The 23,390-nt window shown below is 37.5% G+C and overlaps 1 protein-coding gene across 1 annotated transcript in view; it reads right to left on the reverse strand.

Moving 5' to 3' along the window:
• Positions 1–17,488: 17,488 nt before the first annotated feature.
• The window catches only part of PTGER3 (prostaglandin E receptor 3), a 79,385-nt gene continuing 73,483 nt past the window's right edge, over positions 17,489–23,390 (reverse strand). Inside the window, exon 4 of the mRNA XM_037139962.2 lies at positions 17,489–21,797. Coding sequence (XP_036995857.1) covers positions 21,794–21,797 — 4 coding nt within the window. The 3' untranslated portion in view covers positions 17,489–21,793. The remainder of the gene's footprint in view (positions 21,798–23,390) is intronic.

Genomic DNA, 23,390 nt, shown 5'->3' on the forward strand with positions numbered 1-23,390 from the left:
TGATCAAGAAGATGTGTATCAATACATTTTGATGTCAGACAATCAGTTGGGAATTGACATTCTACTATGAAACAGAAGAAAAAACTTGTATCGCAACCCCATAAAAGACCGCCCTGTCTTTACCCAAAACCGGTTGGCTAGAAATTTGCAATCTCTAACCCTCTTTCATGTGCCTGCTAAGTTTAGTTTACATAAATCATCTCTTGGCCACCTAGCTCAAGACACTGAATGCATTAGGCAGAATGTCTAAAGTGTTCCCCCTTCAGTGATGCCCTGCCTACATCCCCTGCAAATATAGGGATCCCATGATTATGTTATATGACCCAGTAAATCATGAGACAGAGAGATTATCCAGATGGGCAGCCTTCTCTAATAACACACTTTGTAGCAGAGCACTTTCTCTAACTAGTGTCAGAAGAAATCAGAGAGATTTGAAGTATAAAAAGGATTCAGCATGCTATAGCTGGTTTGGAGATAGATGGAATCAAGTGAGAAGGAATGCAGGTTCTGTTAAGGAGCTGAGAGGGGCCCCATCTAAGAGCCAGTAAAGAATCAGGACCTCAGTCCTACAATAACAAGGAACAGAAACCTGCCAATAACAGAACGAACCCGGGAAAGGACCTTGAACACAAGATGAAAATGTTGTCAACTGATATCTTGATTTCAGCCTCGTAAGACCTTGAACAAAGAATCCAGCCACATTATCCTAGATTTTCAACCTACAGAAATGTGAGATATTGAATGGGTATTGCTTGAAGCACCTAAATTTGTGGTAATTTGTTATAAGCAATAAAAATTAATACATTGAGGCTTATGCATCCTCTCACTGAAGTCTAATCTCACGCCTTTGAACTATGTTTAAAATACATTGATTTCTAATATATTTACTTATTTATTTTTATATTTATTTATTTTAGTTTTTAATGTATTTTATTGATTATATTATTACAGTTGACCCAGTTTCCCCTGTTTGTTCCCCTCCACCCAGCACCCCCCACTCCCTGAGGCAATTCCTACACCATTGTTATTGTCCACAGGTCCTAGGAAGGAGGAGGAAGAGGAAGAGGAAGAAGGGAAAGAGAAGTAGCAAGGCAGCTCTAATGCCAATTGATTTTCATTTCCTCATTTCAATTCCATGTGAGGTCCTGCTGCACTCCCTCCTCTTGGGTTCTATGAGCTCCTTACAACAAATTCTACTTTGGCTTAGAAATGGATTTCTGTTATTTGCAACAAAAGGGATCCTTGCTTGAATCACTTGGATAGTATAGTTGTCATCTGTAATTTTTATCACTCAATTTATTCTCCCATATTTTATCAATAACACTTTAATCATTCTTTTTGGAGCCACTTGTCTTTATTCTAGTTAATAAGTTCACTAGTGCCCACCCCAGTAATTAGGTCAAGAAGGGAAATAATAATCCAAACTGGGCTGATAGCTCCGTTAGCAATATTTGTTGGAACTATGGAAAGGTTGTGAGAAGTTGAAGCAGTTTTTTCTACACTGAGATTGCTTAACTAGTAAGTATGACAGCCGGCAGCTGCGGGTGGTCATCTTGCCACTATGAACAGAGAACCTTCCTGGAAATTGAACCAACATGAAGGCAGAACAAAAGACAGGAAAAAACCCCACATACATTCTTCATACATCGTTTGAGCATCAAGATCCAACTGTGTATAAAGCCCTAAACTCTTCAATTATTTCATCAATAAACATCTCTTTTTAAAGCCAGTTTAAGGTGAGCTTTTTTAATATTTCTAACCAAAATATTCAGATAAGCATGGATATTTTTTCTTGAGTTGGTGAAGTGAAGTTGGTGAAGTTTTATTATGTATACCTAGTACCAAATGCTTAGCACCGTGTGAAAATCTAGTAGTTGCTCAAGGAACATCTACTGATACTGAATGAAGAAGACAAATGCTACCTAGCATGTCACATTTTTAAATATGCCTTTTTACAGTCTTACCTCTTCATTAGAATATTCTGCTAGATCAGTGCCTCATCATCAGTGGATTTTAGTTAGAGAAATTAGAGGAAAAGCGTTCTTATGCCCTGACTGGTGTGACTCGGTGGATTGAGTGCTGGCCTGTGAATTAAAGGGTTGCTGGTTCAATTCCCAGTCAAGGCACATGCCTGGGTTGCAGGCCAGGTCCCCAGTAGGGGGTGCATGAGAGGCAGTTGATCATTGTTTTTCTTTCATATTGATGTTTCCTTCCCTCTGTTTTTCCCTTCCTTCCCCTCTGTCTAAAAGTAAAATATTTTTAAAAGAGTTCTTATAAGAGTCTTTGCTATTTCTTGCCACCATACACAATCAGTTACAGCACTTGTCCTCTAAATGCCCAATTCTACATAGTTTTTCCTTCTCCATTCCACTGCTACCATCTTAATGTGAACTCCCCATATGAGTCAGTGTAATAGCCTCTTGATGGATCTCCGTGTCTCTAGACTCTTCTCTAATCCATTTAACACGCTGTAGTGAGAAACATTTATGTAATCATGGTTTCTGGCTGTGATTCTTATACAAATTAGCAATTTTCTATATATATGGAAACTATCACTGTGCATGGCATATTGATTAAAATTAAAATCCCTACTACTATGAAGTGAGCACAATAATATTAACAGGTACTTCTTATATTTCTTGGTACTAACCATATACTTGGTACTTTATCTAACTTAAACTTTACATTAACAAGTTGAGGTACATTGAAAGGTGAAGAACCCAAAGCTCAGAAAACTTAAAAAACTGGACTAAAGTCACATAGTTAGCTAGTAGCTGAGATCACGTTCAAACCCAGGGTGGCTCACTTCAAAGTATTTACTTAATTTCCTTGTGTTTACCTATTACATCTCTCTACATTGTAATTCTTGTATTTCCTGAGCTGAAAAACAGACTAAATGTGACCACTTTTAACTTGGAGAAATTCATAACAGTAAGGCACAGAAGATTCCAGAAAATGCCCCAATACTCTCCTGCAGAGACTTCACTTACTGTCATTCTTACAGGTTTGCAGTTTTGTAAAAAGTAACACATGAGAGATTTCACGCTTGGAACTATGGGATGTGACCTCTACTATGAAATGCCTGCTCTCAAATTCAGATCGAGTCTCTACCCACCTGGGCTGTGTCTATGCATATGAAATCCAGAGAAAGTTACACTAACAAACTAACCTGGGATGTTTTCCAAGGACTCAAAGTCATGGGACGAAATATCTCAGACAACCTAATTTGACTTGATTTGGTACAGGTAAATGTTTTTTTTTTTTAACAAAATGTTGACATTCTCATGTATGGTGAGACTGAGCAGATCTAGCTATATATTGTTTTATTTGTTTTGTGTCTAATTAAAAAACTCACAAAACAGCACTTTCTTCTTCACAGAAAAAGCTATATTTATCTTTTAAAATACCTGATTTATGGAAGTACAGGAAGAAAACCTGTAGTAGCCATTTGAAAATCTCATCTCATGATATAATTGTAACACCTATTTCTTATCATGGAGAAGTGTTTACTGGTGCAGATGAATGCAGTATGGTTCTTTATATTCTGACCTAAAAACTCTGTCAAAAGTCCACCATTGTTGATTCCTCCAAAGATAGAGAGAGCTAAGTATTATTGAATTTTGATGGAAATTAATTCAGTAATGGATACAAAGCTAAAGATTTTAAGTATCCAGCTGACACTGGAAAGGGTTTTAGGCAAAGGAGATTCTGAAATGCGTGTCAAATACTCCATGATTTCCATTGAGATAGTAGCCAATATAGGATGACAGAGATAAAGATGAATCTTAGGGTCTTGTTGATATCTGCTCTCCCTAGTACTCTCATGAGCAGAGATTTTGAGGTCTCTCATTTGCAGAATCAGGAACCTCTGTCTGATGGTACCAGCTCACACATATCACCTATGGGGTGTCCAGCCTTTTGGTGTCTCTGGGCCCCCTGGAAGAAGAAGAGTTGTCTTCAGCCACACATTGGACACACAAACGCTAATGAACACTGGTGAGCAAAACAAGGTTTTAAGTAAATTTATCATTTTGTGTTGGGCCACATTCATAGCCATCCTGGGTTGCATGCAGCCCATGGGCTATGGGTTGACGTCTAAATTGGGCCACAGGCAGGGGCTCTGGACTCATACCAGCTATACTTGAGTCCTAGCTCCATGTATTTATTACCTGAATGAATTTGTGCAAGTTATTCAGTCTCCCCTTGTATTTGCCAAATACTTGCCTAGCAATTAACCTGATCTCAGCATTATCTGAGACTTTTTATAGTCTTTTTTTGCTTATTTTATTTCTTTTAACTTTTATTTTTAATTTTAATTGAATGTATTGAGGGGACACTGGTTGGCAACACCATACAAGTTTCAGGTGCACAATTCTACAACATGTCATCTGTACACTGTATTTTGTGTGTTCACCACCCAGAGTCAAGTCTCCTTCCATCGCCATTTATCCCCCTTTATACTCTTAATAACCCCAAAAGATTGTTATCACTCTCAGTGTGTAAATCATCTTGGTCACAGAGAAAGTAAATTTCCTGGGACCAGGGGTAACAGAGCCAATGGGAGCCAGCAGTCAGGCCCAGGCAGTTTGGGTCTGCAGTCCAAGCTGTTTACCACTAAACTGGCCCGGCTAACTTGTGGCCGCTATCATCCTCCTCATGGCTGTATGTGGCTTGATTGTGCTAACACACACAAAACATCCTGCAATAATAGGCATATATCTACGGTCAGTCTGCGGGGTCTGGAATTAGTCTGTTGAGGGGAAGCTAGCATGTCTGGTAGACCCCGAGTTTCATGGAGTTCCCTGAACAGTCCCTCCAATGGGCACTGGGTGCAACGTGGCCCTTCTGCATCCGTTTTCCCGTTTGACATTCCTGTTTCCACTGGGACTGTGGCCCAGACCTGAATGACCTCCAGTCTGTTTGGCTGGGTTCTGACTGTTTGTGCCCCAGGAATCAGGTGTGCATGGTCACAGGTCTGGTGTTCCAGGTTTAGCTACGCCTTACTTTCACTTGTTGACTTGCCCCTGCATGTCCTTGGGCAGGTTTATGTTATTCCAGGTACAACTACATAAGATCTTTGGTGACCTGAAGTAGCCTGGCAAATTAGAAATGAAATAGACTCAAGGGTCCAAGACCTGGGTTTGAATCTTCGCTTCCACAATATGTTCTTAGGAAAGTTAGTTACCTGCTTTGTGACTTAGTTTTCTCATTGGTAAAAATGGAAATAAAAATTTATATTCTCAGGGTCATTGTTAGAAATAACATGATAACATATGCGGCTATTTCTAGCAATGTGTTTAAGCTAAGAGATGACCAAAAATTTTTCTTTCTCTCGCTTTCTAAAAGTAGGGGCTCCTAGTCTGGTAAAATAACTCAAGGTAACCTTTGCATTGAACAATACACACAGGTTCTCATTGGCATAGACTGGGGGCGCTGAGCTTCAGGTGGCCTTGTTGGGATTCATCAAAGCTGATGGGATCACACATTGCTTACATCACTGTCGAGCACTTGCAACTAAAATAAGCAGCACTTTAGTGTTTAGAATGCATTACACTTCATGTTTGTTTACCTATGTATATGTTCTAAATATTTATATTTACAATCCTATGATTTGTTTTGTTTTGATAAGGTTCCTGATCGTCTGTGCTTGGGAATCTAAGAAATGAATTATTCAAACAAAGTCCAAATAATCAAAACAAAACATAAATGCCACAGAACACAAACAGATTTTATCAGGGCTGTGAACATAGTGAGTCTAAGGGAATAATAAGGTTTTCCTATAATGCCTGGGAAAGAGCCTGCCTGGGTCACACTCCACTGCTGGCGGATTTGGCGGCAGGGCGGGGGCAGGGGCAGTTACAGTTACTGCTGCCATCCAAAACCAACACTCCCTGCAAAATTGAGCACGAACTTTGAACTTTCCATGTTGTCATTAATCTGAAAATAGCTACTTACTAATTTACAGTTGTTTTGTGATATTTAAAGAAAGTGGAGGGACAATCTAATCACTTAGACTGGTTACTGGCACAGCTCCCCGTGTAATTGGTTGAGCAAGTGTGTGTGATTATTCTTTATGTACTTGGTTCTTTGTACAAGATATTTTTAAATTATAGAGACACAGATAATCATGTTTTATTGAAGCAGGGCTTGCATGGATTGAGGAGAAAAAGTGATCAGCAGTATTTAATCTGAATTGCAAATAATTCCTCCAGTTAGTTTACATACTTGGTTTAACTAAGATAGTGAGTTCTAGGTTCAAGTGCCTAAAAATTAAGGTGAATATTCTGATCTTGGTCAAAATAGGATCTATTGAATGAAATTTGGGAAATCTTTGTTATAGTGACTGAATTTTCAGGATAATATTGCAACTATGGGTATATTATAAAAGCTAAGTTTTGCCCTGGCTGGCATAGCTCAGTGGATTGAGTGTGGGCCTGTGAACCACACGATTGTGGTTCAATTCCCAGTCAGGGCACATGCCTGGGTTGCAGGCCAGTTCCTGGAAGGGGACTCATGAGAGGCAACCATACATTGATGTTTCTCTCCTTCTCTCCTTCCTCTCTAAAGATAAATAAATAAAATCTTTAAAAAATAAAATAAAAGCTAAGTTTTCTCTCCTTTTTCTTACCAGTCTGAAACATGTGCACCAGGTTCAAATCTCAAGCCTTAAGCAAAAATATCAGAAGGGGCCCTTATATTTTTGTCATACAGACAAGACACTTTCTGCAGAGACTTTGACTTCAATCTCCACACACAAACTGAGAGACAGGGAGACCCGGGAAAAAGAATAAAGATCATTGTGTAATATTTATTTAAATATATTAGTGCTAACATATTTTAGTTCTAGGAAGTATCTTCCATGGGACTGCTGCAACTTTGGCATTTCTTTGCTACAATTCAGCCTTGTATTTAAGTGCCCCTAACTGTTAGGCCAGAGTCGCTCAAGAAACACAGCAAGCTAAGGAGAACAGGGTTTATTAGCGGGGAACAAGAAGGAAAGTGGAGCCAACCAAGGGAGGTTGGACTCGCTCGGTTGTTCTTAGGTCACGGTTTTTAAACACAAAAATCTGTGAAGGGTATCAGAGTTTGATTGGCTAGAGCTGGTTGCTGGGTGCAGTTAAACCTGCATCCTGTTATGTCAGGTAGGCCGACCCCAGACCCTAATGGTCATCTGTTTTTCCTGGGTACGGTCTGCAGGCAGCTTGCCACAGTATCATTTTCTAGCCTGGTGATTTTCCATTCCTCCTGGGCCTGCCTAGGTCTATCACTAACCAAATAGGGGCCGGGTGTGAATTAAAGTAAGGACCAGAGCCTAGGTGGGAGTGTGCTGCTCTTGACCTTTCGGCCCACTCCTGACCTTGCAGCCTGCTCCCACCTAAGTTCTTGCAGTGAATGTTTCCCTTTCCCAAATGTTTCCTCTACCAGGGGTGTTCAACCTGCAGTCCATGGGCCGCGTGCATCCCAGGATGGCTATGAATGTGTCCCAACACAAAATCACATATTTACTTAAAACACTACGAATTTTTTTTTGTGATTATGTGTCACGATGTAGTTAATGTGTGGGCCAAGACAACTCTTCTTCTTCCAGTGAGGCCCAGAGATGCCAAAAGGTTGGACACCCCTACACAGATATTGTAAAAAATAAAAAAGGATGAGTTAGAGCATGCCTCTCAAAGGCTCTGCTAGTATTACAATACTTTCTTTGAGTTAAGTATCAGATTAGATTCAAACATAGTCTATACCTCATTCACAGAGCTCCTCCATCCTCTCTTCATGTGTTGGGGAAAGCCATTGAGAAAAAAGAGTTTAGCGCTGGGGAGGGAGTGGGTGTGCGCATGCCTACAGATAAAGATGCCTCTAGGTAGGTGCTCTTACGAAACCTTTGGAACAGTTGAAGTCCCTGGGGTTAATACCTCTTCCTTTAAGTTTGGTATTTCATAATTTCCTATGTGCAAAATACTGTCTCACATTCTCCCTGTGCCCTAGATCACTTTCTGATGTTGAACAAAATGAACAGTCAGGCACCAGTCAGTTAGCCCCACATCTCTGAGTTGTCCAAAGAGATTGAGCCCCTCCTCTCAAAGTGTCCCACAGCACCAGAGAATTCTTGACACTCGATTGGGAAGGAAAGGATATTTCAGACAAAAAGAATGGCAAGCTTAAAGTTAGAGTCAAGAGAGTACAACAGTTCAGAAAAGTACAGTTCACAGTAAGGAGGAATGCTGAAATCAGATAAATGGTAAAGGTCATGATGGATTTGGTAAGCTTGGCAAAAGAGTCTGGAAAGGAATGACATGCATCATTAACTGAAAAGAAAAAAATGTCAAGGACGTTTGTACTAAGACTTAGTTCACTAAAGAGTGGTGTAGTCATTGCTGCATTCCAATCTAGGCTGGTCGTATTTTGGGTAGGTGGTCATCTGTGGAGAGAAACACTGGTGGCACAGACAGTGAGCATCCGGATACGCCAGAGCAGTGCTGTTCACAGAACTTCCTCTACTGTCAGTAACCATTAGCCACATGTGGCTATTGAGAACTTGAAATAAGACCCCAGCAAAGGATGCTAATTGGCCTAAGAGAAGTAAATAGTGAAGGAAGAACAGAGATAGATGTGTTAGGGATTAAATGCTAGGAAACAGTGGGCAGAACTCCCAAATCTATTCTGCAAATCTAGAGCAATATTAAGAAGAAGTCCAGTTACCACAGAGCACAGCAAATCTACAAAATAAATATGTCAAAGTTCAGAGGCATATTCCAGCACAGTCTGGCAAGAGTTGAGAAGCAGGGCAGCCTTGTAGAAGAGTCAGAAAAATTCTCTTGGAACTGATGCAAAGTTGTTTTAGAACTATAAGGTGTTCCCCATACGTTTATCTTCATTGGTCTTAAAGGAGAAACAGACTGAAGTAAACACCCTACTGTCTGTGGGAAAACAAACCAGAAGACACCATAGGTATCTTTCCCCTTGTGCATCTAGAACTCTTGACTGTCCACTGGTTAATATTTCCCAGCCCAGAATGAGAACTATTTATAAAGGAATATTAGCCCATTACTTTGAGGGGTTCCTTTCTGATTTTTACATATTTTTAGATTATACTTTACATTCATTATTAGTTTTAGGTCTACAGCATAGTAATTAGATAATCATATAATTTACAAAGTGTTCCCCCTAATATTTCCACAACCCACCAGCATCATAGATACTTACTACAATATTATCGACTACATTTCCTATGCTGTACTTTATACCCTCATGATTACTTAGTAACTACCAATCTGTACTTCTCAATCTCTTTATCTTTTTCATGTTCCCCAACCCTCCTCCCCTCTGTCAACCATCAGTTTTTTTCTCTGTATCTATGAGTCTGTTTCTGTATTGTTATTTAGATTCCACATATAAGTGAATCATATGGTATTTGTCTTTTTCTGACTGGCTTACTTCACTTAGCATAATAATCTCTAGATACATCAATGTAGTCGCAAATGGTAAGATTTCATTCTTTTTATGGCCAAGTAGTATTCCAGTATGTGTGTGTGTGTGTGTGTGTGTGTGTGTGTGTGTGTATCACAGCTTTTTTAATCTACTCATCTATTGATGGGCACTTGTGGTACTTCCATAGCTTGGCTATTGTAAATAATGCTGTATTGAACATAGGGATGCATATATTCGTTCAAATTATTCTAGGTATCTTCAAATATATACCCAGACATGGAATGGCTGGGACAGAAGGTGGATCCATTTTTAATTTTTGGAGGTATCTCCATACTGCTTTCCACAATAGCTGCACCAGTCTGCATTCCCACCAACTGTGCAAATGTTCTCCCCTTTCTCCACATCCTCACTGGCACTTGTTGTTTATGGGTTTATTGATGATAAGAGTTCTGATGGGTGTGAGGTGATACTCTGTTGTGGTTTTAATTTGCATTTCTATAAATGGTTCCTTTTAAATAAGCACCGGTGTCTTTGCCTGCAGACCTAGACTCTGAAGTATTTCTGGCAACTGCTCAGGAAGAACTGAGGCAGGCCTGTAGAAGTAATTCCTTCACCCCTTTGAGTCATAAGTTCCTCATAAGCAAACTAAGGGAGGGGAGTTGCTAATCTTTCAGGAGGAAGGTAGATCACACTCTGTCAGCAATCAGGTACTCTGAGACAAAATCAGGTAAAAGCACATTAGTCAAATGTACAAGAGAAATATTTTAGAGGGGAATTCTATTTCATAGAGTGCTAAAACTGATATAATTTTTGATTATGTCACCTTTAGACATAGTATCTGATGATACATTCCAGCATTTTATGCTGTTTTTATATGCATTTTTCCCTTCATAAGTGAAGACATTATTAATCAGTGTAATTTCAGTATGTCCATAAAACTAAATGTTAACCATCTACCACACGCATAATTATTTTCACACTTGTTTTAATTATATTGTTTTTGCCTGACTTTTTTTTTTGCCTGACTTTTTAAACACTGTTTTACATATTTTTGTATTTCATTCATTTTTAAATAATAAGAGGAAGTGGTAATAAAATATTCAAATAATCTTATAACAGCACTGCTCAAGAAAAATTTACAGATACTGTATAACCTATAGGAAGAGATAGTAAGAAACAAATGTTTGTTGGTTATTACAAATTTCCAAATTTGGCCTAGCAAAGGTCACGTTAGGGTGCTGGGTCATAGTATACCAGACCACAGAGGTGTCAAAAAAAAAGTACCAGAATCAAGAGCAATCTACCCTGTTTTGACTTTTTATTTAGATTTCTAGGATGTTTGTATGCGATGGGGAGACATGCCAGTGTCCCTTCAGCAGGGAACCGTGTGGGTTATGGGTGGAGATGGACTGGGCAGCACTGGTAAATGAAAAGGAAAGAATTACAAGATTTACTGACCACCACTCAGTTCCTGAAGATGCACCTGATTACCTCAGTCATCTTCACAGCAGGCCCTTCACTCATCACACAAATATTTCCTTAGCACCTTCAGTGTGCCAGACACCGTGCTTGTTAGAGACGAGGCTGGACAAGATCAAGCCACTCTCTGCCCTTGTGTAACTCATATTTAAAAAAGACAACAAACAAAGAAATGAGCAGAAAATCAAAAACAAATTACAAATCAGGACAGGCACCATGGAGGAAACAAATGAGTTGAGGTAGCAAACTACTTCCCATAGGAAGAGCGAGAAAGACTATGTTTGAAAAAGTACTCAACGAAAGGAAGACCATTGCAGGGAAAAATAGAGCAGTCCCTATAGGAAATAGAAAGAGTGGAGTGCCTTGTGCAGAGGACCTGGGGTGAGAAAGGTGGCTCTCTGCAGTGAGTGACGAAGGGATTGTGGAGGCTAGAGTAGAAGTGGAAAAATCTTTAGGAGGCTGTTGGTGGTGGTGTCACTGAGAGACGAGATTTGCCTGAATTAGAATATGAATGTTAGAGATAAAGAGAAGTGAACAGTAACCACTGAACCTATTTTGGAGGTAGAGATCTATTTTCTGGTAGTACTTGCCACATTTACTTATTCATACCCCCCACATAGCATATGAGAAACAGCCTTAAAAATTAGGAAAGAAACTAATACTCCTACAGTAAGTGACTCCAGAATGGAGCTATGAATCCTGCCTTCCTCGAGCCCTTTCCACTGTATCACACTCCCTGGCTTTATCAATTCAAAGTCAATGTAGGTTTCAAAAGTTCTAAAACAGAAAGCTTTTGCCAGTCTAATGATTTTGAATTAGAATATGCTTCATTAACCAGGATGGCTTACAGATTTTCAGCTTGTAAATTCCTAACTTCATTTCATCTGAAAGGGGCACCAAACCCTACGAGCACTCAGATACATTTCTTCTGCAAGGAATGTCAACATGCTCTTGCATTTCTTCCAGAAATGTGCTGCATTATCACCAGCAATGGAAAAGTTTTCACCGACTAATGCAGCAATCTATAACAATTCCGAAACATATGCTGTTCTCACCATAAATCTCAATTGGGTTATTTGAATGACCAACCTCTTTTGTTAGCTTTGCTAAAAATATCCTGTATCTACCCATTGGCCAAGTAAATCAACTCATAGAAAATGTTTAAAATAAGCAGGCATGGAGTCAAAAGCTGAGCTGGAAATCGCCTTGCCCTTTTTGTGCTCAGAACATCTGTGGTTGTTTTCTTCCATTCTGCCTTTACTGTGGAGATTCTGGGGTGTGCATTAGTGCTGCACAGCAGTGCCTCCATTTCTCCTTTTTCTCAGCACATGGCAGGATTGTACTTCCTCACTTTCTGCAATTGGCATGGCACACTGCTTGTTCCAGAAGTATTTAGGAACTGCTCTATAATTCTCTCCACCCCACTACTATGTAACCTCATTTTGACTGGTGCGGGTGTGTTCACATCCTTGATGCAAAGGAAAATGCAAATTCCCAAATGAGATAAGTATGGCAGATAGCAAGGAAGTTTGGATTCAAGTGGCTGTGTTTTTAATCATTCTTGCACCTCACTTACCTTCTAAGCCTTTTTTCAGCTGTAAAAGAGAGACAATAGCAGACTTTGCTGTAACAATTTATTTTTACATTTTTTAATGTTAAGTGACTAGTAGGATACCAAACTATAAATAATGTTCAATGAAAATAGCTAGTTTTGTGGTGGATAATAGTAAGTACACTAAAAGCCTAGAAGGATATATCCGTGAGGCAGAACTGAATCTGAAGAGAGCTCAGAAATAGTTAAATTTTGTCATTGATCCCCTCTCACTTCCCTTTTCTTTCTGCCTGCAATCTTCTTTCTCGTCACAGGCACAGTTTTCTTCCCCACAGTGTACCCTGATGCTCTCTCTCACAAACCGCTCCCAGGAAAGCATGCATCACTCATTAAAAGAGCTGCATTTTAACAGGAATTAAGTGAAAGGACTGAAGTTCCAACATAGCAATGCATGTTTAAATATTGTAAACATACATTGTAAATTTTTGGAAGTATTACTTCTCTTTCCCTTTTGCATTTTATAGATTCACACTGTTCTCTGATTCCTATTCCCAAGTAACACAATCAAGAGTATTTCATTCACTTAACAAGTATATGAAGAAAGAGAGAGAAAGAAGAAAGAAAGGAGAGAAGCAAGGAGGGAAAGAGGAAAGAAAGAAAGGGAAAGAAAAATCCCTATTAAGAAAAACAATTCTAAAATCAAGTGAAGACACTTTTCATTCTCTGAATGACCTGATATTGCTCTACCAGCAGAGATTGGAAAGACTTGAGTTTTCTGCCCTTGTCTTCTTTCTCCAGTAGATACAGGGTGGGGCAAAAGTAAGTTTACAGTTGTGAGTATACAAAACACAGAGTTTATTACTGTATCATTATTTATTAGTTATTGTATTAGTTTCCATATGGATAACTACAAATCTACTTTTGCTCCACCCATATGCAAGAGATGTAAAAACTTTTCACAACACTCCTCATAACATCACTAGAAATTGGTCATTTATTCTCAAAGCAGGACCTCCTGATTGAAAAACCTTGTGCCCTAGCTGATTTTATGATTTATTCATGGGCAGAGTTATTACATAAATATATTTTAGGGCCATGAGTCTCATCACTATATGGAATTCTACATTTACTTTTTGAACAAGTAACCAGATATCTAATGTAAATGAAAGGGACAAAATAATTTCCTCATACTTAGTTTAGGATGGGTCTCAGCTGAACTTTGGCTGTTCATACCATGCTGAGTAGCAATTTACATTCTTCCCTGAGAGTACTAGAACCTCTACAGGTTTGGACAGCTATCTCCATCATGGGGAAGGGTTAGTTTTTTACATAGTTTCAGAGTCTGGAATGTAAGTATAAAATGATTAAGTACATGGCGAGTGTTGTCAAATGGATCATATCAATGCATTCCTTCTGCTTTCTACAATGATCAGTATATAGAGAGATACCCTAAGTAATTAGAACCATCTATAATTAGGGTTTACTGGGAAGCAGTTCCTAGAAAATGATTTGTTCAGCTGTATAGCAGATGAGTAATAGCTGGCCGCTGGCAAAATCTCCCATCGTGACTGTGAAAACACAGTAAGAGTGTTGATACAAAAATAACTTCAGAAATATGTTGAAACTTTCACTATTTTCCCAAAAATGATTGGATCACTTCCTAGAAACATAAGTACATGGCTTTTCGACAATTGTTTTTCTTTTAAAAAAGTATAGGGGAATCTGTAAATACAGTGATAAAATGAGAAAATAGTCAAGGGAATTTTACTGGCAAAACCTAGAAGTCAGGATCGGATCAGCAATATATGCATTAGAAACAAACACTAAACATAGTTCTGTGTGATCATGAATAGCCTTTGGAAGTCACCAAAGCACAAACATGATTGGTGTTAACAGTTGGACTGGACATCAAAAGGACTATGAGAGGCCATTGACCCATGACCCAAGATAAGACTTTTATTAGCAAATAAAACAGAGGTACACCTGATTTGTATGATGTCTTGTGTATCTGTCTGCATAAAGGCATGAAATTGTAAATAAAAGTCCCAAATAAGCAGTTCCAACTCAAGAAGGCAATAGCGGGGCCACCTTTACCATCTGTGTTTAGTGATAATATCATATACTTGTGTGAACGCCCCTCACCCAAATGACTTTGTAAATCTTTAATTATCCTCTTTTAAATTGGTAGTATCTGGGTCCCTTCAAATTTCATCCTGTAGGTGAGTTTATTGCTCAGATTTGAAAACTACCAGGAAAAAAAATGTGAGTGTTCAAAGCAGTGAAATCCATCTGAGTTTATAATGTAAGAGTAGGAATTTCTAAAACCTCCCACTTTCCCCAACATAAATAGAGCCATTTGACTTTAGTCTAATTTGATAATATTTCCCACCACTTGCTTTATAAGATTTGTACTGTTTATTTATTTACAGGAAAAACTTCCAGATATTTCAGCATCAGAAATATGACGAATTTCAAATTGTCTTTCTTAACTGGAGCCAGTGATGGCATGCATTGCTTAAATTTCTATTAAGTCCCTAAACCTGTGAAATTCCAGGAGCAATATTATGTTAGGCCTTATGATTTTGGAGTTTAGATTTGACTTCCTCCCTACATCAACCAACACTTCTGTAAAGGGTTGACTCGTATCCCTCAGCCCAAACCAAAATCCTATGTTGAAGTCCTAATGCCCAGTACCTCACTTTGGATCTTCTATGAAAACAGGGTCATGGCAGATGCTATTAAGATGGGGTCATCCTGGAGTAGCCTGGGCCCCCAATCCAATATGACTGGTGTTCTTTATAAAAAAGGGATATTTGGACAGGAGAGAATACTCTGTGGGACGATGTGATTTGTCTACAAGCCAGTGAATGCCAAAGACTGCCAGCAAACCACCAGAAGCTAGGAGAGTAGCTATCTCCTTCACAGCTCATGAAAACCACTCATCTTGACCTTGGGCTTCCAGTCTCCAGAAGTGTGAAAAATAAGATTTTGTTGTTTAAGCTACTCAGTCTGTGGTACTTTGTCGTGGAAGCTGTAGCTCACTAACATTCATGTATTACCATGCCAGCAAGTAGTCTCATTGGCTGATTAGTGATTCTCTTTTTAACTCTACACTTGTTCACTAAGTGGGAATATTCACATATTAGCAGTTATCCCAGGAGTTAGCCTTCAAAATGATGGTCATTTGAAAAAAAATGGACAATATCTTTAAGCATTGGATTTGGCCTTTGAACAGAAAAAAAAGATGAGACTTAGTAAGGAGAATGAGACAATTTGTCATCTGTTCACACCTTTCTTTAAAAAAATGCATTCTAGCAGCTCACTTGATATATGCCAATATTGAAAAAAAACACATTAACAGACTCATAAGCCTCAATCATATTTAGAGCCAGCTGGGCATTCCACCAATGTCTTTAAAGTGGGATCTAGGAAACAGGAGAATTTCAAGTAGGAAAATTAATAGAGTATCTTTGCTCTCAAGAAGGAGGAAAAAATGTGGGCCCTGCTCAGTTGGGAAATCCAATGGGATCCACAACATCAAGCTACTCCTTAGAAAATAGAGAGGGTGGGAGTGATGTCAAGGGTAGAACAGCCCCTGGGTTGAGTGATGACTTACCAGCCCTAGGAGAAATGAACTAGATGAATTTCCCAAACTCAGCTACACTCCTAACTTCCAGCTCTCTGGGCCACATCTGATAGTTGTGGTCCTCAAGCTTTAGTGTGCGTGGGAGTCATCTGGAGGGTGTCTAAAACACAGATTCCTGGGCTCCAGTTCTAGAGTCTCTGACTCAGTAAGATCCAGAGTAGGACCAAAAAAATTTGCATCCCTGCCTACTGAAAATTATTCCTAAGTGATGCTGATGTTGCCCATCCAGGGATGACACTTTGAGAAACACTGGACTACCTCAATGTTGTCAAGTCTGCCTGATGAAAAAAATCACCTGGAAGGAGCTTATTTTTTAGAAATACAAAGTCCCAGGTTCCATGCCATTTTCTGATTCATGATCTTCAGGGGAGAGACGAGGGGTTTCTATTTTAACAAACTCTGGGTATGATGGGGCAAGTTTGGCAAACACTACACCTAATCTCATGAATTCCATTTTAGCGTCTGTCATTTTCCCAAAGGGTGGGTTTTCCAATGTGGCGGCAGTTGCGTGGTAAGTTAAGAGTAGCACAGTCACTGAGTTTTGTAAGCCTGACATGCTGACCCCATAGGCCAACCATAGAGCCCCACTCCTTCATTTCACCAACAGGTTCCCTGGGAGACAGTGTTGATGCCAACTGGCTCTGGTACCATGCTTCAGTCCAGAGACCAGCCTGAAACAGGCTCAGATGATACAGTTTTTCTTGGCAATTCTCCCACTTCTCTTTAACTCCTTCTTATCTCACAGCCCACATCTTGCTCTGAATATCAATGGGGACTTGCCTCACGCTATTTCCTCTTTAACTTAGCAAACTCCTGCTTGTGAGTTATGATCTAGGAAGTTTATTCCAAAGTCACCTTCTCATTTGGGGGCAGGAATGGTCTTGCTTGCACCTGCAGAGGAAATCACATTGGTTCAACAGCTGGCTGAGAGTAATTCAAGTTAACTCTTTAAAGGATGATTGGAGATTTGTAAAGAGCTTGTGGTAAAATGCTTGGGCCTCTACTATGCCCATGTACTGCTTTGCACACACATGATTCCTCTCTCTCACATCTAAATTCCAACCATTTACTCAACATTGAGGCATCCTGTAAGTGACTTATTTTTGGACCATCTTCTACTTCAGAGAATTTATAGTGTTTTAAAACAATGGTCTCACAGATATCATCTTTAATCTTTGCAGCAAATCTACAAGATAGGTGTCATTGTCTTTTGCAGATAAGGGAACGGAGCTTAAGTGAGATAAACGTAGAAATTTGCAAGGTCACTCTCACGAGGTTGTGTCACTCAGTTTTGTCTGCTACTCTGCTCATGGACATAGGGTTGAAATTCAGGTCTTACAGCAAGGTAGGAAATGACAGAGTTGACTAAAAGACAAGCTATTTTATGGAGCAGGCTTACATTTATCTTTTTATTATTTCTAAGAACAATCATCTCATATTCAACAAATATTTACAGTTGCTTTCTTCAGTAAGCCTAAAGAAAACTCAAATTTAAATGCTAACCAAAATGGCACAATATTAAAGAGCAAAAGTAAATAGAAAATCAACTCTCAATCCTTACCTACAACATGCATACCTAGTTGTCTTAAATATCACTGGCAGAGTGATAAAACAGTTTAATCCATGGGAAGAGCCTAGAGATATTTTAAATTAACAAAGAATTCAGTAGTAGCCTAGATTAATGGAAAAGGTGAGCAGAAATATTTTAAAGACATCAAAGAAACATTTAAGTACTCATAGTAATTAAAAGTATATTGACCAAGGTATATTTTACACAGATCGTTAAGGTTCCTCAATCATTACAATCATTTTAACAACAAATTCCATTTGAATGTGCTTCCAATTACTAAGGATGTTGATAAATTTTGTTGCCTTAAGTAGCTTAGATGGTGTCCTTATAACCTGGATTTCATTACCATTTATTTAATTTTTAAAAGTCATTCTTGTAGACAGTAAAAATGTAAATAAATTCAACTCTGACTAAATTTTTACATTTTTCATAGACCAAATCCACTTATAAAGCACATATACACATTTACATACAAAAGGTAATGACTCTAGTTTTCTTCTTCCTCGAGCGAGAATTGGATAAACATGGCTTCTGATGGAAGCTCAATCTTCTAACTCTAACATTTTCCTATTGTTGTTGTTGTTGTTGTCTTAATTTCTCTCTAGCTCTAAGATCTTGATATGGCTTGGCACACCTCTGTGCATCACCCGAGCACTTCCTTTCTTGGGAGCAGCACAACCTGAGATTTTTTGTTTGTTTTGTTTTACGCTGAGTTGCAGTGGCACTGAGTAAAAGCACTGGCTCTACAACAGGATGGAGGTGGCGTAGGTGGGGGTCCGTTTTTCAATGGAAAAGGCATAGGTCTTGACCTCCTATGTAGTCAAGAACTGGGTCTCTACTGCCCATAAAGCATATTAATGCCACATATTTGTTTTACATATGGATCCTGTAGAGCTTTTCAGTAATTACTATAATTATAATAAAACATACCATGTCTCCACAATGCAACATTTTTTACAGAGTTTCTAAGAAATTTATTTTGAAGTTTAACTCTATATTCAATATAACCCCATTATACAAGATAAAGATCCATGTTTATTTAGGACAATAAAGAAAACAAAGATAAAAACACTTGTTAAAAATCAGTGTGTTACTGAATCATGATCCAGAATATTTGATGTTACAGAGCTTATTATTTTGGGTGACTTTAATATACAATGGATACTTTTCTGAAAATTAAAAAGTATTGAAAGCATATTATACTGACATATAATGCTTCCATACCAGATTTCAAACTTATTGTACAAAGATCATTCCTAATTGAGAAAAATTTTACCAAACAATCTTTTTTATATGTTTCCAATCATTTTATTACTTTATTACTTTTACATGTAGAGCCTCAATAAACATTATTACAGTAAACTGTAATTATTCTGCCTGGATATAACATTTTTAAATCAGGAGAGTTTAATATAAAAATTCCTAAGATGAACAACAACATGGAACCAAAGAGCTTTCTATCACATTTGCTGAAATTTTCAGTGGCTGATCTTGTACATGAATTGTTGCTATGTTGAGAATTTGCCAAATAAATAGCATTTTTCTTGGTGTCAAGTACTGCACTAGTGCTAAGGGACCTGTGAATAAAATATAAGAAAAGGGTGCTGACCACCATAAAATAAAATTTTGTCAAGGGAAAAATTACATAATAAAAATATTTAAGAAATAATACAATACTCTTCAAAATGAGCACTATGTGACTTCAGAGTTGTGAAGAGGTGAGAAGAGACCAAAGATACTTAAACTGTTCAAGGCTTAAGGACAAAGTCAGATTTGAGCATGTGAGAGATGAGTAGGTTTTGCATAGACAAACATAATCATGAGGTATTATAAACAAGAATAACAGCCAGGGATTTGAAGTTGATTCTGCTCATGACATTTAAACCCACACAGCAAGGAAGCCAGTTTAGAGTTGAAATTGAGAACTCATATCATATAGTTAGAGATAATTCTGGATAAAGAATTAATCACAGTTAATACTTACTAAGTAAATTTTGTGTTACTTTACATACATTATCACAATAACCTCACAGGCAAATATTATTAGCTTTAGTCTATAGATTAACACACTGAGACTCCATGAGATTAATTAACTTTCTCAAGGTCACAGAGCTAGAGAGTAAAATAGGCAGATTTAAATCCAAGCTTGATTCCAAAACCCATGCCTTTATTGCTACACTAAATTGTCTTATAAATGGAATATCATTGTAGTAAATCTCAAATCCTACTGTGCTATGGGGAGAGCCTGGAATCAAAATACTTGAACTTGGATTTGGTTTCTTATATTAGCCATGTGACATTGGATGAGCCCTCTGTAAACTTTACTTGTTTTTATAAAAATAAAATAATAACTAGATGACAGCTATATAGCCACAAAGATGGATGATGGACAGATTTATGTAACAGGAGCATGGACATTCCTATGATTGGAAAAATCAATTTACTCAATAAAATGTATTGAATTTAAACCTGAATCAAGGGATTGTATACAGCATCTGCTTTGTGCTAGTTACATAAGGCCCTTTCAAATACAGGTTTAAATGAAAAGAATTATAGTTTATAACTCATTCAGAACTGGTTCAACTATTTAAGAGGAATGACTCAACTATTTTGTCTTAATTTAGTCGGCAGAAATGACAATGGAGTCACAGTATTGGCTCCTATGGCTGCTGATACTATATTATCATCTCTTCCCAAGATGTCCTTATAGGTGGCAGCATGTCCCTTACTTATAGCACAGTTCCTAAGGAAGTGACATTAAATACAATGTGTGTTCAGTTAAATGAAAGAGAAGAGGAAAGGGAAGGAGGAAGAGAGGGGAAGAGAGATATGAGGAAAAGGAAGGCTGGGTGAATTTACAGGCTAAGATCATATTAGATGAAAGATAGATATTATATGATATAAAGTATTTTTTTAAATTCTACAGAATTTCTTATTTCAAAAGAGATAAAATAAATTATTTCCTTTCATTAAAAGCCACAAAATTTGATATTCATAACTATGTCACTTAATAATTTTGCCTTTTTTATGGCACCAAGGAAGACATTTTAAGAACTATTACATTGATAATGGTGAATCGGAAGGCTGAGCTTGGATGTTTTATTGCTTTAACTCAATAGTTAATCATTTAACCTTATTATTGTTTTTTATGACACTTTAAGAGAACCCTTAGCTATATCACTTCCTCCAGTCTTCAAGGAGAGAAATAAGAATTAAACTGGTTCTTGAGTTACTAAATGACACATAACCAGAATAAAGATGTAGGGACTTTGAGTTCCAAGCTCAGCCCAAAAGGATACAACATCTCCAAAATAATCACACATTGTGTATAAATAACTTTTGTCATGGTATAGTCTTGCCTTCAATTAGCATACTTTTCTATCTCATTAGATATATGTCTTATCAATTAAATTCTACTTTCAGTATGTTGACTTTACATTGTCACACTTATACTGATTTTTTAAACTCATACTATAAAATCAAAACAACAACAAAATGTAAAGATGTCCACATCAGTTTAAATTTAGATTGAAGTTTGAAGTCAGGGGCAAACTCCTAGAAGATGGGTTTTTCTTTTTTTCACTTTTTGATTAATCATTATCTGTGAAATACTGACCAGCTTCTTTTGTTTGTTTGTTTGTTTGAAATTTCTATTTAGTTATTTTTCAAATACAGTTTTCTGTTTATTTCTCCCATCTTCTTAAATATATGCTCAAAATCCGGCTCCAGAAGTCAACTTAAAGGGTCAGGTCGAGGAACGTGTATAAAGGACTCATGGACAAAGACAACAGCTGGGGGGAAGGGGAGGACCAAAAGTGGGAAAAGTGGGAGGGTGGGGTTGGGGTGGGCAGGGGAGAACAATGGGGGAAAGTGGGGACAACTATAATTGAACAACAATAAAAAATTTATTTAAAAAGGAGTCAATTTAACACTTGGAGGCATAGGTTATAATGATAAACTTATTCTCAGTATTACTGACAAAAATAAGTAAAATTTTAAAAGATGAGAATGAAAAACTAATCCAAATCAAAATATAAAATCCTCCTCCGCAGATGGGAAGAAATATACAAATTCAGGGCAGCAGGAATTATAAGAAAAGTCCATTTCCGTTCTTTCATTATCTGTTAGAATAGAGAGAGAAAGATGTAATGAGCAAAAACAGGGATACTTTTTGGTATGGTATGAGATATAAGTAAGAAATATAAATATCTTAGACATTAAAAACATTCTGGTTTGAGGTAATGACTTGTATGTCTTGAAAATAAAAGTAATTTAACTCTGGATTTTGAATTACTTAAGCCTCTGGATTATTTAATTATGCTAAGTATATGCTTTTCTTTCTGAGTAATTTTTCTGGTTCCAAGTTTCTAAACCAGAAGAATAATCGAATCATGAAGATATATTAATTGTAAATACATCAAATGATCAAGTAATCTTGCCATAAATACATAAACCCTAACACATAAATACATAAAACCCCTAATTAACATATAACTATACCCTAAAAGGGTATTAAGAAGGAATGCAAATTGAAATAGACACAACCTATAATTTTTGTCCTATCAAACCATCAAAGTATTGTGTGTGTAATTTTTTTTTAAGAAAATGCACAATTTTGGTTAGGGTAAAGCAAAGCAGAAACTCTCACTCATTGCTGAGGAAATTTAAATAATTATAATCCTTTTGGAATGAAGTCAGACTATGTGCTTTAAAGAATTTAACAATTTACAAAGTATTTATTCTTTAACGTAAACTTATGGTTTAAAAAGCACCCAATAGCCCTGGCCAGTGTAGCTCAGTGGATTGAACGTGGGCCTGTGAACCCGCGGATTTCAGTTTGATTCCCAGTCAGGGCACATGCCTGGGTTGCAGGCCAGTTCCCAGCAGGGGACACATGAGAGGCAACCATACATTGGTATTTCTCTCCCTCTCTCCTTCCCTTACCCTCTAAACATAAATAAAATCTTAAAAATAAAAATAAATAAATAAATAAAATTTTAAAAAGCACCAAATATATCAAAGAAAAACCTGTGCATTTGAATTTTGGGTTATGATACAGTTCTGTTCATCACGGTGCCAATTTGAACACAGATTATGACTGAGTCAACTATAGTGTATCATTTTAATAGATGAATATATAAATACTAAAATTACTCTTAAACAATTCATAAACAGTATAAAAATGCTTATTTTATGTTGAAACAAAATCAGGGGACAATAATACATTTATAAGTATATAAAACAAAATTAAGAAAATTGCAGAGGAAAAATAAGAGAAAAACATACTAAAATGATGGTGGAGTTTTCTCGAGTAGGGGAAGTTTAGTAAGCTATCTTTCTTTCTAATATTCTTTATTTTCCAAAGTTTCTATAGACATCCTGGATTATTTTTATGATGAAAGGAAAATATGATAAGATTTACTATAAAAAATTAAAACTGAAATTATAGTACCCTGATCAGTAAAGAGATCAGAAGTGGATATCTCCCTTCTTTCCCATTCATTTGTTTTTCAGGAGAATCTGTGTTTATAGCAAAACAGTGCCCAGCTTACATACGTTATATGTTCATATTTAGGAAAAGAGTACAGGACTATAAAGGTTGAGTTGAGAAAAAATTATATTGGCCTAGTGACTTTCAAGCTGTGTTTCAGGATCAGCCAGCTTATTTTTAGCCTTTAGGCACCATTGTGCACTGCATCTCTATTGAAAACCAC

The sequence above is a fragment of the Artibeus jamaicensis genome, unplaced genomic scaffold, assembly GCF_021234435.1.
Source record: "Artibeus jamaicensis isolate MK-2021 breed Jamaican fruit bat unplaced genomic scaffold, CSHL_Jam_final scaffold_1019, whole genome shotgun sequence".
Taxonomy (NCBI): domain Eukaryota; kingdom Metazoa; phylum Chordata; class Mammalia; order Chiroptera; family Phyllostomidae; genus Artibeus; species Artibeus jamaicensis.